Source organism: Grampus griseus (genome assembly GCF_964374135.1).
Source record: "Grampus griseus genome assembly, chromosome: 7".
Taxonomy (NCBI): Eukaryota; Metazoa; Chordata; class Mammalia; order Artiodactyla; family Delphinidae; genus Grampus; species Grampus griseus.
The window spans coordinates 32,983,364-33,002,540 of NC_139001.1; the positions used below are offsets into that span (position 1 = coordinate 32,983,364).

General features: G+C 36.3%; 1 protein-coding gene and 1 pseudogene across 2 annotated transcripts in view; one reads left to right on the forward strand and one right to left on the reverse strand.

Annotated features, from left to right (window-relative positions):
* BMPR2 (bone morphogenetic protein receptor type 2) overlaps positions 1 to 19,177 on the reverse strand; it is a 200,808-nt gene that overhangs the window by 33,774 nt on the left and 147,857 nt on the right. The window contains exons 4-9 of the mRNA XM_082657900.1: positions 11,366 to 11,476; positions 10,509 to 10,600; positions 7,775 to 8,005; positions 6,889 to 7,003; positions 1,658 to 1,818; positions 502 to 649 (exon numbers count right to left, since the gene is read on the reverse strand). Coding sequence (XP_082514026.1) covers positions 502 to 649; positions 1,658 to 1,818; positions 6,889 to 7,003; positions 7,775 to 8,005; positions 10,509 to 10,600; positions 11,366 to 11,476 — 858 coding nt within the window. The remainder of the gene's footprint in view (positions 1 to 501; positions 650 to 1,657; positions 1,819 to 6,888; positions 7,004 to 7,774; positions 8,006 to 10,508; positions 10,601 to 11,365; positions 11,477 to 19,177) is intronic.
* Positions 16,487 to 19,177, forward strand: part of LOC309824937 (dipeptidase 2-like) — a 28,663-nt pseudogene continuing 25,972 nt past the window's right edge. Inside the window, exon 1 of the transcript in view lies at positions 16,487 to 16,505. The product of the transcript in view is annotated as a dipeptidase 2-like (transcript). The remainder of the gene's footprint in view (positions 16,506 to 19,177) is intronic.

Here is a 19,177-nt window from a genome sequence, read left to right on the forward strand (position 1 = left end):
GCGCTCCACAACGGGAGAGGCCACAACAGTGAGAGGCCCATGTACTGCAAAAAAAAAAAAAAAGAAAAAAAAACGAAAAGAAAGAAAAGGAGAATGAAAAAAAGACAGGAAGAAAAAAGTGTTCCAATGGATAATTCATTACTTCTAATTCCTTACTGGGTCAATTCAGGAAACATTGTTAAGTGCAGATTCTCAAATGCTCAGAGGTTGTGTAAGGAAAACAATGACTGCTAAAGTAATGAGAAACCAACCTGAACACAGATAAGCTATTATGAGCAATTAATTAAATTATACTCAGATGCAAACCTGGAGTCCTTTCTAAAAAGTTTTCCCTGATTCACATCCTTCTGCTAGTAATGTTTCTGAACACTAGATGGCAATGAGCTAAAGGTTTAAATGAAAGTACAAACACATCAAAGTTGACTTATTTAATATAGGTAGAAAAAAATATAACTGCTTCACTTCAAAACATACACCAATTTTTGACAGCATTTCTCTTACCTGGGAAGAGGTCTGTACATCTCATAAATATCTCCCAATAAATTAATCCAAGTGCATACATATCTACTTGTTTCAAAGCTGATTCACAGTCCCTCAGGTTCACGGCTCCTTCTAGAACTTCTGGTGCCATATATCTGATTGTGCCAACCTGATAAATTAGAGTGATGTATTTCAGAAAAAGAATGTAGCATATTCTGAAGGGCATACATTAGACCAGAAGTAATACATAAATTTCAGGTCAATAATATGTCAATGTTATTTGAACCTAAGCATGTCACTGAGCCTTTCTATACCAAATTTTTAATAAATAAAATACCCATTTTAGGACATCTTGGTTGCTCTCAGTTTTTGGCTATTATGGATAAAGCTGCTAAAACGTTTACGTACAGGTTTCTGTGTGACTATAAGTTGTCAGCTCAATTGGGTAAATTGCTGGAAGACTATGTCTTCCAAAGTGGCTATACCCTTTTGCATTCCCACCAACAATGAATGAGTTGCTGTTGCTCCACATCTTCACCAGCATTTGATATTATTGTTTTGTTTTTTTTTAACCATTTGAATGTAATGGAATCTTGTTTGGATTTGCAGTTCTCTAATGAGGAATGATGTTGAGTAACTTTTATATGCTTATTTGCCATCTGTATATCTTCTCCAGTAAGGTGTCTGTTCAGATCTTCTATTTTTTAATTGGCTTGTTTGTCTTCTTTACTGTTGAGTTTTAAGAGATCTTTCATATTCTGGATACAAGTCCTTTGTCAGATATGTGTTTTTCAAATATTTTCTCCCAGTCTATGGCTTGTTTTTTTCATTCTCTTAACACTGTCTTTTGCAGAGCAGAAGTTTTTAATTTTAATAAAATTCAACTTAGCAATTTTTTCTTTCAAAAAAAAATAACCTTTTTAAATAAGTAAACTGTGATATATTCATCCTATTCAATAGCATTCCTACTAATACTGACAAAAATGAGTTGGAATGGCAGTGATTTCCACAATGAATTGATGAACTTCATGCAATGTCTTCTGTATATCTTAATTTTGTAATTCCTAATATGTTACACTTGGATAAGGATAACTGTCCTGAGTAGTTAGTGGATTTTTAAATGCAATTTATTATGTTTTGAAAATATGTCAGTGTGATACCTTTTGTATACACTCACCTCACTTATGGCTGCATTATCTTCCTCCCCTGGGCGCACCAGTCTATTTCCAGTCAGCTTCATGGACAACCCAAAGTCACTAATAACACAGGTTCCATCATTTTTCACCAGAACATTTCTGCTATTTAAATCTCGATGGGAAATTGCAGGTTTATAGTGATCTGTTTGAATAATTTTCAAACATTTATTAATGCTTAAATAGCACTACTGGACATGAAATGAGCATGAAGGTAATAGGGGCTATATAAATATAGAAGATAGTGTTATTTTTCTGCCCATTAATTTTCCAATAGCAAAAAAGGACATAAGAAATCAAAATTTCAACTCACAATCCCCACCATTTTCGATATATTTCACAAGATAACTCCTGTTGGAACTATGAGTAATTAATCTCTGAACATTCAGCTGCATAAACATTCAGCTGCAATTAATAGCCAAGAGGCTGTTGCTTCTAATTTTAACATGTACCTTTTTCTTTCCTTTTCATTTCTAGAGTAGCAAAAGGAGGCAAAAGAGAAAGGAATATCTTGCATAAAAAACGATAAAAAGTCAACTGATCTAAAACAATTATCACTGAAAAACTGACATGGCTCCAAAATTGGTATGTGTATTTTATAGTATTATCTTACAGATTAACAAATCAAACCTATGACAGAAAATTCCAGTTTTGTCCTGAGGCTTAGCCATGTATCTAAGCCCACCACAGTTCTTCAAATTAAACTAGAAACAGTTTTGCAATGGACTGGTAGCTGTTTTCTGATTTTACAAAGAAACAAAACACTATTATACTCATTCTATTACTTGTTAATCAGAAGACTATATATTCCATGTAGGCAGAGAGAGAACATGTTTTGCCTGAATTCAAAAGGCATGGCACATAGTAAATGCTTGCTGAGTGAAAGAATATATCCAACCTAAGTCCCTAAGTAAAATCATAATTATTTTCCTCTTTATAAGAAAACCTTGGGGGAAGGGGGGGAGGGGGAGGAACGGATTGAGAGTTTGGGATTAGCAGATGTAAACTATTATATATAGGATGGAAAAACAACACAGTCCTACTGTACAGCACAAGGAACTATATTCAATATCTGTGATAACCCATAATGGAAAAGAATATGAAAAAGAATATATATATGTATAGCTGAGTCACTTTGTTGTACAGGAAAAGTTAACACAACATTGTAAATCAACTATACTCCAATAAAATTTTTGAAAAAGAAAACCTTATACAAATCTTATATTGAAATAAAACCGTAGCTCTTGAAAAGAAAAAAATTCTAAAGTACCATTCCCAAAATTTAAAATAACTCCTCAGGTATAGAAAGAAATACAGCAATCAGAACAAAGTCAACCAGTGTTATATTTAGGCACAAAAAGACTCAGTATTTACATTTATTACTCTCATTAACATGTATTAGACTTCAATTTCACCAAAAATGAAACTAAAGACAGAAGATAATGATTCCTTTGATATTGGGGGAAGGGGGTGGGGGGAGGCAATAGCACAACTAGAAGAAAAATAGCAGTTACCAGGTTTCTTATTCTAAAAATTGACTTCTTTCTCATTTGCTCCTCTTCCCAGTCCAGCCTTCCAAAGTATGTACTAACATGGCTCATTCAACCCCTAACAGAGCTACATTTCTTACTCTGGATAAAACCACAACATAAGTATATGTGGTATAATCTCGAGCTGATATTTATATAATAAAATTTATAGAGACACTGGAAAATGTTTGTACACTAACACCAAAGCAATACTTAAACTAAAATATCTCACACATAAGGGAAACCAGGTTAATAATGTGAATGTGCAATGAGTCAGTCAGTCAGCCAGCCAGAGAGGAAAACAAGGTAATACTTTCTGCTACTATTAAAAAAGGAAACAAAAGAAATGAAAAGAAAAGAGGAGAGGGAGGAAGCAAAGGAGGAAGGAAGTGAGGGAGGAAATAAGGAAAAAGAAAAAAAGAAAAAGGAAGAAACAAGAGAGGATTCATGACCAATGCTGAGGGTGGAACTATAGACCACCTTTTTGAGACTTCTTTTCCCCTTAAAGTTCCCCTCAATATTCATTTTAACCTTTTTTTATTGGGGAAGGGGCTGTGGTTTGTAGAAAGGGGGAGCCGAGCATGTAATGGTTTTGCCCTGGGCAGTAGCACACTTGGCAAATTTCTTAAAGCAAAGTGGGACACAATATTATTTTAATTATGTTAAAAAATAAAACCTGAACACAAAATAGTCTCTCTGTGGATATTTACATAAACATAAACACACACACACACACACACAGAGCAAAGGATCTGGAAAGATGTACATAAACTAGTTAATAGTAATTTTCTGGTTATAGATTTAAGTGATCTATATATGTTCCTTCTTTGCTAGACTTTTTTCCATGATAATGTTACACTGACATTACCATTAGGAAAAAAATTCATAGGGAGAACCAATTACAAATAAACAGGTTCAACTACTACTTCTCCTGAAGCAAAAAATAGCTGAATAAATAATAATAGTATTATTCCTTACTACAAAATTGTACGCCAAATAGCAAAGTTATATCTGAAGATACCGGGAAGAATAAAGTTCTCTGAAAAAAAGTGAAATGTCACTTTAAATGTTTTGAAATAGTACAGTATAGTTGGAATATTTATTTATTATTGAAATATAGTCATTTACAATGTCATGTTAGTTTCACGTGTACAGCAGTGATTTAGTTATACATATACATGCATACACACACACACATACACACACACACACACACACATATTCTTTTTCAGATAATTTTCCCTTATAGGTTATTATGAAATATTGAGTATAGCTCCCTGTGCTATACAGTACGTCCTTGTTGGTTATCTATTTTACATATAGTAGTGTGTATATGTTAATTCCATCCTCCAGATTTATCCCTCTCCCCCTTCCCCTTTGGTAACTATATGTTTGTTTTCTATGTCTGTGGGTCTATTTCTGTTTTGTAAATAAGTTCATTTGTATCTTTTTTTTTTTTTTGCAAATTCTATATATAAGTGATATATGATATTTGTCTTTCTCTGGCTTACTTCACTTAGTATGATAATCTCTAACTCCATCCATGTTGCTGTAAATGGCATTATATTATGGTTGAGTAATATTCCCTTTATATATATATACCACATCTTTATCCATTGATCTGTCAATGGACATATGTTGCTTGGCTATTGTAAATAGTGCTGCAATGAACATTGGGATGCATGTATCTTTTCAAATTATATTTTCTCCGGGTATGTGCCCAGGAGTGAGATTGCTGGATCATATGGTACCTCTATTTTTAGTCTTTTAAGGAACCTACATACTGTTCTCCATACTGGCTATACCAATTTACATTCCTACCAGCAGTGTAGGAGGGTTCCTTTTTCTTCACACCCTCTCCAGCATTTATTACTTGCAGACTTTTTGATGAGGGCCATTCTGACTGCTGTGAGGTATGGAATATTTTTTAAATAATTAGGTAAAACCAAAAATTCAAATAGCTATTATACTTATGTTTTTTCACAAATAGATACACATTTTTTAAAATGGTAACTATTTAGTGATAATATTAGGTAATGTTTTAGAATAAAATCTGTGTTTAAATAAAACTCATATTTGATGGCAATCACTCTTTTCAGCCAATGTTTGACGAGAAACCTTATTGAATCATGCAAGCCTTGAAAATGGGGATTAGGATGGTATTTTAAGTTCTGTGCTAAGTCAGCTCTTTAAAGGAGTTATGATATTTAAGAATAAGGAAACACAGTACAAATGGTTAATGAGCTAAAGCACTAAAGTAAGTGCATCAAGTTGCTGACACAGGCAATAACATTGGTCAATTCTGTATTCAGGAAAAGCAAGATGTCAAGATAAATGAACTGATAAATTATTCAGGAGAAATTATTTATATATGAAGCAGCAGATAGAAAAGATGATCCATGCTATCATACAATGGAACAAAGATCTAAGAAATTGTTACATTAAATATTCTCTTCATTATAGCAGTCAGAGAAACTGAAAAAACAATGCATGACAAGAAAATTGCTGTAAAGAATGAAAATGCAAAGACGGATTTTCACAGCAAAGCTAATTTAGAGGTGCCTGTGATGTGAGATGTATATTGAAACAAAGTGAAGAAGCAAATATATTAAAAAGATGCTTTGAAAAACTAGCAAAAATGTACATAAAGGCTGAATATAAACTGTAGTTATGGCAAGGAACATAACCACACGGTACTGACACACTGGTGAAGCCTTACTCCTCACCATGAGTTCTCCTCTTCCTATTTAGGAACAGAACCGAGTGTTATTTGAGGCAGCAATGCACCCAGCTAAACAAAAACAAAAACAAGCTATATTCAAAAGCATCCCTTGCAGCTAAGTGTGGTAGGAAAGCATGGACTAAGTTCTGGGAAACAAAACATAAGCACAAGAGTGGGACTTCTCGAGGCAAAAGGAGGCAATTCCTTCTACTTTCCTTTTCTCTGCTGATTAGCATATAGCATGATGGACAATGAGGTGAGCTTGAAAACAAGCCACATATAAAGACTAATGGAGAAGAAATAGAGGAGCCTGGGGCCCTGATAATATTACGGTGCTGCCAAAAAACTTTAGACTGTCTCTCTTCAGATTCTTACATGAGAAAGAAAAAAAAATGTCATCTTCATTGAAACCTGTTACTTTTTTCTCCCTGATAAATGTGAACAAGCCTAATTCTAGCTAAGAGAAGCACTGATTTATCAAAAGATACATTTGGGTTTTACACTAAAGACCAACCAACCTATGGAATTCATGTGTAAAGAAGTGATAACGCATTTGTAGTTCATTTAAATAAGCAAAATAAATACAAGGAAAATACAACACTGTCTAGGTAAGAGGTTCTTAACCTAGGTCCATAGATGAACTTCAAAGGATCTGAGAACCCCTACAATCAAAACAGTACTTTTTAAAGTATGCCTATACGTCTATCCTTACAGGGGGAGTGTTCAGAGCTTTAATCAAAATCGCAATGGAATCCATGACCCCTCTAGAGAATTGAAATTCTTTTTCTTATTCTTCTTGTTAAATTTCAAATATATTTCCTCACGTTAGATCTTGTAAACAGCTGGCTCATGATACATCTGCTATAATATAAAATATACTTTTACTTTAAAGATATGAATAAAATTTCCCTTTGTGAATTCTGGCCCCACATGGTTGTGATGCATCTTCTATTCATTGTCTTACCTCCTCGTGGTAATTCTGTATGAAGATAAGCCAGTCCTCTAGTCACAGAATGAGCCAGACGGCAAGAGCTTACCCAGTCACTTGTATGGAGACTTAAATACTTGCATAGAGATCCCTGTATGGAGGGAAAAAGTAAAAAGGGGAAAAAAGTAGAATTACTTTACTTGAACATGAGGAGGTTAAGTTAGCAGCTGTAAAAAGGATTTGCATGTTAGGATTCAAAGGAGATCTAATGAATTATAACACTTCAGAATCTCGAAGTAAGAAAAGACATTTCTATAGGTAGAGAGAGGAGGAGAGGATGGAAAAGAGAATTTAGACATTATCAATTTTTATTTCTCAAATATTAAACATTATGAATGGTTATTTCATTTTAAATGCTTTTTTTTTTTTTTTTTTTGTGGTACGTGGGCCTCTCACTGTTGTGGCCTCTCCCGTTGCAGAGCACAGGCTCCGGACGCACAGGCTCAGCGGCCATGGCTTATGGGCCCAGCTGCTCCGCGGCATGTGGGATCTTCCCGGACCAGGGCACGAACCCATGTCCCCTGCATCAGCAGGCGGACTCTCAACCACTGCGCCATCAGGGAAGCCCCAAATGCATCTTTTATTTATCAACTTAAGGCAGAAAAAAAAGTATTTTCAACTCTTTCACTGCTTCCTTCATCAAGAAAGTCTTGCTGAGAGAGAGAGAGACAGACAGAGACAGAGACAGTGTGATGTAAGTGCGTAGGGACTAAACAGTTTCACTCACATTCTGGAGTAAAATTGTTATGTCATTGTAGACCATTAATAACCAGTTTGCAAACCAGCAACACTCTACATAACAGGGGTCCTCCTACAAATCTGACTGACATAAATGTCAGTATATTTTTTATGAAGAACTTACATTGGGATAATACTCCATCACAAGCAAATACTCCATGCGTCCATCTGCAGTGACTCTCTCATCTCCAACTATAAAGCGAGCAATGTTGTCATGTTCCATCAAAGGCACTCTGTAAATGTTCTTCTCATTGATAAAATTCTGACGGTTTGCAAAGGAAAACACTTTTACAGCAACTGGACGTTCATCTAAGGAACCTTTATATACGGCTCCATATCGACCCCGGCCAATCAGCTGTAAATTTGTTTTGAAGAAAGCAAGATATTATTTCATCACAACTTAACAATCAAATTTACTAAATAATAAAGTATAAATCCATATGTATGCAACCAGATCTCTATTGCTTAGTTTGAGTAACTCCATTGTCAAGAAAATAATAAATTTGGCATCTTATATGGCTCAGAAACTCCTACCAGACCCAGCCCTCCCTCAGATGACAACTATAAACTCTGAACAATATTTTTTTTTTTTTTTTTTTTTGCGGTACGCGGGCCTCTCACTGCTGTGGCCCCTCCCGTTGCGGAGCACAGGCTCCGGACGCGCAGGCTCAGCGGCCATGGCTCACGGGCCCAGCCGCTCCGTGGCATGTGGGATATTCCCAGACCCGGGCACGATCCCGTGTCCCCTGCATCGGCAGGCGGACTCTCAACCACTGCGCCACCAGGGAAGCCCCTGAACAATATTTTTAAAAAGAAATCTAAAAATGCTGGAGAATGAACAAAAGTAGATAGGTTCTGAGGGGAGTCAACACTTGGAAGAAAGGAATGGCATAGGGTGAGCTACTTATTTTTATAGCTTTAAGCCTGTGAGCAGGCTGAAATCTACACTGCATAGTGGAGCAGAAACTGTGATAGAAAATCTTTCTGGCCTCAGGAAGCAGGGGACAGAATTTGGGGCAACCACAGCATGGAAAATTAAGGGAGAATCCCAAAAAGGAGAGTCAGAGAGTTGGAAACCCAATTAATGCATGGGACAGACTCCAGCTAAAGATAAAAAGTAACTAAACTTCAGCTCAGGAGATGAGTTTGCAATATGTCCAACCAAGTTAATCACCTACTAAAATAAACAACGAAATGAACACACTTTAGAAGAACCTAACAGAATACAGGGTCTCCACAATATGACATTCACAATATCTAGTACAATACAGTACAATAAAAAATAACTCAAAAACCCCCCAGCAAGATGCAACTGTTCTCCTCATTTTTGGCTTCTGGGATTTCTCTGACTTTTTACTGAAAAAAAGGTTAGGGATTTACCATTTAAGGATATTTGTTATATTTCATTCACTATTTCTAATTTAAATTTTAACAAACAGACTGCCCTTTAGAAAGGCTGTATCAATATAAAGTTAAATCAGCAATGTTTGGGAGTGTTTCTTTTACTCAGTCCAGGATAAAATCCTAATGGTTTTAATTAGTATTTTTTCCAGTTTAGTAAATTGGACATCTTATTATACATTTACTAGGCATACTTACTTCTCCTGTGAATTGATAATTCATCTCTTTTGTCTGTTTTTGATGGACTGTTTATTTAATGTTGATTTCTACCATCTCTTTATCAATTGTTTATGTGTTGAAATACCTTTTTCAAATTTTGCTTTTAACTTTTATTATATTTTTCTCCCAAATGGAAGGTTCTTAAAATGTTTTATATAACCAAATCTATCAGATCTATTATTTAGCAGTCTCTGGTTTAGTTAATTTATCCTAATAAAGATCATAAAAACATTCATCATGGTAAGACTTTTAACACAGGTTCTGAGATATTACCAAATGAAAATTTAATTCTATACAAAACATAATATTCATATATACCTATACAATATACAATATATACACAGACAAGGAATATTTATTCATCATCTACTGTGAATTGCTTGTCTAGCACATTTTTCTCAGAATCTGATGTCTTTATTCCCATACTCTTGTTCAAGTCTGTATTCAATGATCATCTCCTTTCTAAATATATTTTCTTTAATAACTCCTTTTCCATAACTTTCTTATCTCATTTGCTTTTTTTTTCTCCATAGCACTTACTACTACTTGAAATATACAGTTGACCTCTGAACAATGTGAGGGTTAGGGACACCAACCCCTCCACATAGTCCAAAATCCACATATAGCTTATAGTTGACCCTTCATATATACATGGTTCCTCTGTGTCCATGGTTCTACATCCATAGATTCAACCAACTGTGGATGGTGTAGTACTATAGTATCTACTATTGAAAAAAATCTGTGTATGAGTGGACCCATTCGGTTCAAAACCATGTTGTTCAAGGGTCAACTGTACTTTCATTTATTTAACCTCTTGTAGCCTCTCTCTCACTAGAATATAAGCCTCATGTATCTGTATTGTTCACCAACATTCTCAGTGCCTAGAATAGGCCTTGGCACAAAATTGATAATGCTTGTTGAATAAATGAATGAGTTAATGAAATCACTGTCTCAGATATACTATTATTTTTTATTTTTAATTTTTTTTGCAGTATGCGGGCCTCTCACTGTTGTGGCCTCTCCCGTTGTGGAGCACAGGCTCTGGATGCGCAGGCTCAGCGGCCATGGCTCACGGGCCCAGCCGCTCCGCGGCATGTGGGATCTTCCCGGACCGGGGCACGAGCCCGTGTCCCCTGCAACAGCAGGTGGACTCTCAACCACTGCGCCACCAGGGAAGCCCCGTCTCAGATATACTATGAGAGCAGAAAAAACAGTCCGTAATCTGAAAGCAATCTTACCTCCAACAGTTTCAGATTATCTAGGTCAAGAGAGGGCTCTGATGCTGCTGCCTCCATCATGTTCATACTGTGAAGACCTTGTTTACGGTCTCCTAGAGGAATAGGAAAAAGAACCTGCTAATGTGTGGTTCTCTTAAAAAGAAAATCTTTATTACACTTTTTAATATATGACAGTTAAAAAAAGACCTACAGAAGGACAGACAGCAAGACTTATGCCTAACGTCAATGGGAATAAAACTATTTACTAAACTAGGAATCATCCATAAATGAAGATGAAAAATGAATAACACAAAAGCTGAATTCTGGGAGATTGTTCTAGTAACACACCCAGTATAAAACCCTAAGAAATATGCAGAAACATTAAAGAAGGTTTTATTAAAGTTATTTGAATGAATGAATGGGTGCTGATTTCCTAAAAAGCTTGTCAAATCTAAAGTTTATGAGAACCAACTAGACAGTTGATGATATTTAGGAATTACTGTTATTTTTAGATATAAAAATGGTATTGTGGTTATATATATTTTAAGTCTTTGTATTTCAGAGATAATACTAAAATATTTACAGATAAGTTATACCTTCAATTTATTTCAAAATAATCCAGTGGAATGGAAGCATGTGGTGAGTGGGGCTATAGATGATATACAGATGTGATACTCATTGAAGCTGGGTAATAGGTATTTTGTATATGTTTGAAACCTTTCATAAAAACTAGGACAAAAAGTTTAAGAGAGAAGGATGACTCTGGGGTTACCACAGCACAGAGATGTTTTTTACCATGATGAATTTTTATAAAATAAAATCAATTCTGATTAAATGACATGTTTAATAAATAACAAAACAAAAAATTATATTTTTACCTGTCAGCATCCTGTATCCAAAGCATAAGGCAACTATCAAAACAGCTAATACAGAGACTGATGCCAAAGCAATGATTATTGTCTCATCTCGGTTAAATGAGTGAGGTGGACCTAAAAGAAAACAAAGTTTTAAATATAGTCACCCTTTCTTTTTGGTATTTTGCTAAATACTGACAGAAAGGCTATATCAATATATAGTCAAATCAGCAGTGTTTTTGCATCAAATGAAATGAAAGAAAAATTAATAATAAATTTGTAATAACTGTAAATTGTATATTTTTAATCATATGTATTATTTTATATAGACCTAGAACACTGAAACACCTGGTAGTTGTGCTCTTAATTACTGAAATATCAACTATATCATGGAACAGCATAGACAGAACAGTATAATATTTAAAAGAACAATCTTTGGAATCACATTTGGTTTTCAATCTTGACTACACTAGTCTCTCAGTGGCCTTTAGAAAATTATTAGAATTTTCTGATCTTCAATTCTCTCATTTGTAAAAATAGTAATCTCTACCTCACAAGTCTTCTGTGAGGCTTAAGTGGGAGTCTAAGTACTTAGTACAGTGTTGAGTATATTCTACCTGTGCAATAAATGTTATTATGTTTATCAATATTGGTATTATGATTATTAAGGAAAAGAGTATAGCTTTGCAGACAGTTAAACCTGAACTGGACTTCTTCCACATATTCTATGACCTTGGGAATATATCTTTACCTGTCTGCGCCTAAGCTTATTCACTTGCAGAAAGGGAACACACATATCTAAATCACAGGCCTATCATGAGCATGCAAACCATCTTATGTGTTAGTTCCATTCTTTGGATCAGATAATATCTAGAGAAATACCCTTTAGAATGGATGACTACAAACTAGAGCACATCCAGAAGAGAGCAAGTAGAACAGTGAAGGTATAAGAAATGTGAAATGTGATGGGTAGAAAGAATTAGAAGTGTCAGATATAGAAAAGGAGAAAACTTGAGGGGATATGGTAGCTGTCTTCATGTGAAAAAATGGACCTGTAGCTAGAGAGAATAACAAGATCCAATTAGTATCTGTTCAAGGACAGCAGTTATTAACCTAGCATACAGAAGAACTTAAGTTTATAAACAGAGCTGTCTAAAATGGAATGAATGGGACTTCCCTGGTGGCGCAGTGGTTAAGAATCCATCTGCCAATGCAGGGGACACAGGTTCGAACCCTGGTCCAGGAAGATCCCACATGCCACGGAGCAACTAAGCCCGTGCGCCACAACTACTGAGCCTGCGCTATACAGCCCGCAAGCCACAACTACTGAGCCCGCATACCACAACTACTGAAGCTGGCACGCCTACAGCCCGTGCTCCACAACAAACAGAAACCACTGTCACGAGAAGCCCGCGGACCAAAACAAAGAGTAGCCCCCATATCCGCAACCAAAGAAAGCCTGCGCAGCAACGAAGACCCAACGCAGCCAAAAATAAAATTAAAAAAGAAAAAGAAAGGAATGAATTATCTTATGAGATAGCTGTTCATATTCATTTAACTGGAGGTATTCACGCAGTATTTGATAATAATGACCAGATACTCGGCTTAACGACTGCTAATATCTTTATTTAATCATTCTTTGCACTCTGTCAAAATCAAGCATATTGTGTTTTAAATCTTTTTCACTTTGGACATTATGTATTCTATCAAACTAGAAGGCTCTATGGCAAACTCAAAAGCCAGCATGGCAAAGAGTTCCTCTGATGGGCATTCCTGTTCTAAATGAATGTATCTGTCTCAAATTAAGCACAATTAAATATTAAAATGTCAAAACAATATTTCTATAGAAGGATCTGTTGAAGCACTATAGTACTCTCTTAATCTGCAGGACATTTATTGTATTTTAATAGACTAACATATTAATAATTGCACATAAATTTAACATATAGAGTAAGTTATAGGAGGAAACCTCATTTTACCGTGAGACATCACTTCATACATACACTAGGATGGCTATAATTTAAAAAAAGACAAAAGTGTTGGCAAGAATGGGGAGAGAAATTAGAACTCTTGTACATTATTGTTGGAATGTAAATGGTGCAGCTACAGTAGAAAATATTTTGGAAGTCCCTCAAAAAGTTAAACCTAGCATTACCATAAAATCCAGCAATCCGACTCCTAGTCATATACCAAAAAGAATTAAAATTAACTGTTCAGGGCTTCCCTGGTGGCGCAGTGGTTGAGAGTCTGCCTGCCGATTCAGGGGACACGGGTTCGTGCCCCGGTCCGGGGGGATCCCACGTGCCGCGGAGCGGCTGGGTCCGTGAGCCGTGGCCGCTCGGCCTGCGCGTCCGGAGCCTGTGCTCCGCAGCGGGAGAGGCCACAACAGTGAGAGGCCCGCGTACCGCAAAAAAAAAAAAAAAAATTAACTGTTCAAAAACTTCTACAGAAATGTTCATGGCATCACTAATCACAATAGCCAAAAGTAGAAACAACACAAATGTTCATAAACTAATGATTGAATAAACAAAATGTGGTCTATCCATATAATGGATACATACAAAAGGTCACATATTCTATGATTCCATTTATTTATTATTTATTTATTTTGCGGTACACGGGCCTCTCACTGTTGTCGCCTCTCCCGTTGCGGAGCACAGGCTCCGGACGCGCAGGCTCAGCGGCCATGGCTCACGGGTCCAGCTGCTCCGCGGTATGTGGGATCTTCCCGGACCGGGGCACGAACCCGTATCCCCTGCATCGGCAGGCGGACTCTCAACCACTGCGCCACCAGGGAAGCCCTAAGATTCCATTTAAATGAAATACCCAGAATAGACAAATCCACAGAAACAGAAAGCAGATTAGTAGTTTCCAGTGACTCAGGTGAGGGGGAAATCTGCAGTGACTCATCAGGTACAGAATTCCGTTTTGGATTGATGAAAATGTTTTGGAACTAGATAGAGGTTGCACAACACTGTAAATACACTAAATGGCACACTTTAACATGGTTATTTCTACGTTATATGAATTTTACCTTTAAAAAAAAACCTGACTTTAGAATATGCCCAACCCAAAAGAAATACTATTTTCAACACACAAAAAACAGATACAGGCACACACAAACTAATAATCTATAGATTTTTTACAATAAGATATACACAAATTATTTTATGTGCTTATTGATCTTCCCTTTATTGACTGTCAGATCATTACTGACTTTCAGATACTTTGTATTTTTTTAAGGTAACTGAAGCTTTAAACTATAGTATAAGACAATCAGATTACAGATTCATTATTATGGAAGCTCACATTTTATTTTTATGGTCCACTGAAGTCAAAGAGAGAGAAAAGGCAGGAGGTGAAAAGTGGAGGACCAAACAAGAAACAAGGATATGGTGGAAAATAGTGACATTTAAAGTAAGGTAGAGAGTTTCAAGGAAGGCAGAAAAAGGAAAAGAAAGACCAAAAGGTGGAACATGGTGAATGCTGACTTGACATGGCTTGTTCTTGTCATATTTAGCATTCTATTGGGCAGTGAATATCAAAGGAAATGTCATCTATTTTTAAATCTCTCTGAAATTGAAATTCATAATCTTTAGCCTTGTTATTATTTTTAATAGACTTTATTATTTAGAGATGTTTAGGTTTACAGAAAAACTATGCAGAAAGTTCTGACATTTCTCATATACCACCCCCCAACACACGATTTCTCTTATTAATAGCTTCCATTAGTGTATGCTATGCACTGAACTGTGTTCCCTTAAGTCATATGATGAAGCATTAACTACCAATGTGATGACTTTTGGACATGGGTTCTTTTGAAGACAGGTTTAGATGAGGCCATGAGAATGGGCTCACAGTGGGTGGGATTAGTGTGCTTATAAGAAGAAACAAGAGAGTGTTTGCTTTCTCTTTCTCTGCCCTGTGAAGAACCAGTGAGAAGAAGGCCATCTGCAATCCCAGAAGAGTCCTCAGTAGAACCCAATCACGCTGGAACCCTAACCTCCAACTTCTAGCCTTCAGGACGGTAAGAAAATAAATTTGTGTTGTTCAAGCCACTTGTTATGTTATTTTATTATGGCTGGGAAGGGGAACAGAATATGGCACCCCAAAATATGCCCCTTTGGCATAAAGATTTTCTTGAGCTGGTTATTTTTAAGAAACAGCAGACACTGGAGAAGCTCTGAAAACCTAATAGAACTTATCCTTTTATAAGGGATATTTACATTTCTAAGGGAAATATCCATTTGTAAAGGTATCTCTCTCTCTCTGTACCAGGAAGAGGAAGAATAAAACTTACTATAGAAAGCTTATACTTAAATCTGCATAACAACTATACCCTTGTTTATTTTGCTTTGCCTCGTATATTCCCGTAAGTGGTCTCCATCTCACCTCTACCCCAATCTTCTTTGCTCTTTAGCTGGGGATGGCATATAAAAGATGATAGCTTGGGCAATTTTGGAGAGTCACTCATTTTTCTCCTGGGTATCTCCCATGTATGTAGGAGGTATATACATGTTTGTTTTTCTCCTGTCATTCTGTCTTGGTCTCAGCCAAGAACCTAGAAGGGTGGAGGGAAAATGATTTTTTCTCCCCTACAGCTGCTGGAGCAGACGAAGACAGTATGGAAACATTTATTACAAATTATGAACCAATATTGATACATTATTATTAAAGGCCATAGTTTCATTAAGTTTCAAGATTTGTGTTGTATAGTTCTACAGGTTTTAACAGATACATAATGTCATGTATCCATCATGACAGTATCATACAGAATAGCTTTGCTATCCTAAAAGTTCCCTGTGCTCCACCTACTCATATTTCACTCCAACTCCCACTCTGGCACTCATTGATTTTTACCTTTTCCATAATGTCATATAGTTGGAATACAGTATGTAGCCTTTTCAGACTGGCTTCTTTCACTTAGCAATATGCATACAAGATTCCTCCATGTCTTTTTGTGGCTACACAGTTTATTTTTAACAGTGAATAATATTCCATGGTACCCCAGTTTATCCATTCACCTATTGAAAGACATCTTGGATCCTTCTGGTTTTTGACAGCTTTGAATAAAGTTGCTATAAACATTTATGTACAGGTTTCTGTGTGGACAGAAGCTTTCAGCTCACCTGGATATTGAGTAGCATGACTGTTACATGGTATGGTAAGCCTTTGTTTAGCTTTGTAAAAAAACTGTCAAACTCTCTTCAAAGTGGCTGTCCTCTTTTGCATTCCTACCAGCAATGAATAGTTCCTGTTGTTCTACATCCTTGTCAGCATTAGGTGTAGTCAGTGTTTTGGATTTTAGCCATTCTAATAGATTTTTTCAAACTGGTATCTCATTGTTGTCTTGACTTGCAATTCCCTCATGACATAGGATGTTGAGCATATGCTTATTTGCCATCTGTCTATCTTCTATGGTGAGCTGTCCATTTAGATCTTCTCTCTACTTTTTAATTGGGCTGTTTGTTTTCTTATTGTTAGGTTTTAACAGTTCTTTGCATATTTCAGATACAAATCCTCTATCAGATATGTGTTTTGCAAATATTTTATCTTAGTGTGGATTGTCTTTTCACTGTCAAGGTATCACGGTAATGCTGGCCTCACAGAATGAAATAGGAAGTGTTCTCTAAGCTCCTATTTTCTGGAAGAAATTATAGAGAACTTGTATCCTTTCTTCTTTAAATGTTCTCTAGAATTCAACAATAAAACCATCTCAGCTTGATGCTTTTGGTATTAGAAAGTATTAATTATTGATTCAATTTCTTTAATAGATAAACACCTGTTCAGATTATATATTTCTCCCTGTGTGAGTTTTGGTAGATTGTGTCTTTCAAGGAATTGGTCCAATACATCTAAGTTATCAAATCTGTTAACATAGAGTTGTTCATAATATTCCTTTACTATCCATGGGATCTGTAGTCATGACATTTCTTTCATTTATGATTATTAGAAATTTATTTCTTTTTTCATTTTGTTCTTGGAAGCCTGGCTAGAGGTGTATCAATTTTATTGATCTTTTTAAAGAACCAGCTTTTGGTTTTGTTGCCTTTTCTCTATTAATTTCCTGTTTTCAATTCAACTGATCTCTGATCTAACTTTTACTCCTTCTTTCTTTCTGCTTATTTTGGATTTAATTTGCTCCTCTTTTTCTAGTTTCCTAAGGTAAAAACTTAGGAAATCACTAGAATTTATTATTGAAGGAAAAAAAAAGGGCATACAAAATTAAATCCAATTCATCTAGTTAACATTAAAATAAAATATCTGCCCCAATTTTAGCACCCATGTGAAACCAAACAGGCCCTGTGGGACTCCTGGGCACAAAACCCTTTCTGTGTCCCTCGTTTCTTGTTTGTAGGAAATAAGCTTCATTCAGCCTCCATGACCTTCCCTGAGTTCCAAAGGGCAGGTTCAAACAGTTCCTAATCGAGGAAGGGAGGGGATGCAGAGACAGGGAGGAGTAGTACAAAAACAACAGTGCAGCTTTGGAGCAGGGTACTGGTTCCTCCTCAAGGGATATACATATCAGTATTTTTGAGCTCCTCTGAAGTACGAAAACCACCACCAAATGGAAGATGTTAACTGCTTGATGAAGCATTCTTCATTCCAGAGAGGTCACAGTTCGATAACCTCGAGAACCACAGAATCCTATCATGAGACCACCTGACACCAGATGATCTCTAGACTGAAGGAATGCAGGTCCTGCAGGCACCCAGATCCTTATAAGCAACCCCTCCCCTTGAGTATAAGACTCCTCACAAACCGCCCCCCCCACACTGAGACACAGTTTTTGTTTTTTTTTTTTTAATAGTTTACTGTATGTATGTATGTCTGTATGTCTGTATGTCTGTATGTCTGTATGTATTTATTTATTTATTTATGGGTGCTTTGGGTCTTCGTTGCTGTGTGCGGGCTTTTCTCTAGTTGCGGCGAGCAGGGGCTACTCTTCGTTGTGGTGTGCAGGCTTCTTGCTGTGGTGGCTTCTCTTGTTGCAGAGCACAGGATCCAGGCACCCGGGCTTCAGTAGCTGCAGCATGCAGGCTCAGTTGTTGTGGCTTGTGGGCTCTAGAGCGCAGGCTCAGTAGTTGTGGCGCACGGGCTTAGTTGCTCCATGGCATGTGGGATCTTACCGGACCAGGGTTTGAACCCTTGTCCCCTGCATTGGCAGGCAGATTCTTAACCACTGCGCCACTAGGGAAGTCCCTGGGACACAGTTTTGAGGGCATTAGCCTGCTCTGGCCCCCTTTGCCTGGCAAAGCAATAAAGCTATTCTTTTCTACTTCATCCAAACTCTTTCTCTGAAATTCAAACTGGGGCTGGTGTACAGAGGCTGATTTTCAGTATCAAATGTGACAGACAAAATTTATTTTTCATAGAATGAAGTTGTTCTTTAACTGCATTAATACAAATTCACAAATCTAGTGTGAAACAAAGGTTTGCTATTTCCAAATTAGAAAGGCTAATTATTTAAATGGATATTTATTTCCTTATGTAATTCAAACACATATGAATTAATAAAGTAATGTCTTGAAAACATTACAAATGCCAACTATATGGTACTTACATTTTTTTTTATTTCAGAGGAAAAAATGAGATAAAAATTACACTGCTTAAAGCATAACTCAAGCTATGACTTGTCACCTAGATTTTTATTTTTTGAATTGGACATCTATGTTCTGTTTTTTCATACATCTCTTTTTAAAAAAATCTAGATATAACTGATGTACAACAATATTATTTTCAGGTGTAAAACATAATGATTCAACATACATTTCTCTCCTATGTGCCATTAAATCATCATTGAGAAAGTAACATAGCATTTCTTAAAAGAGTGCT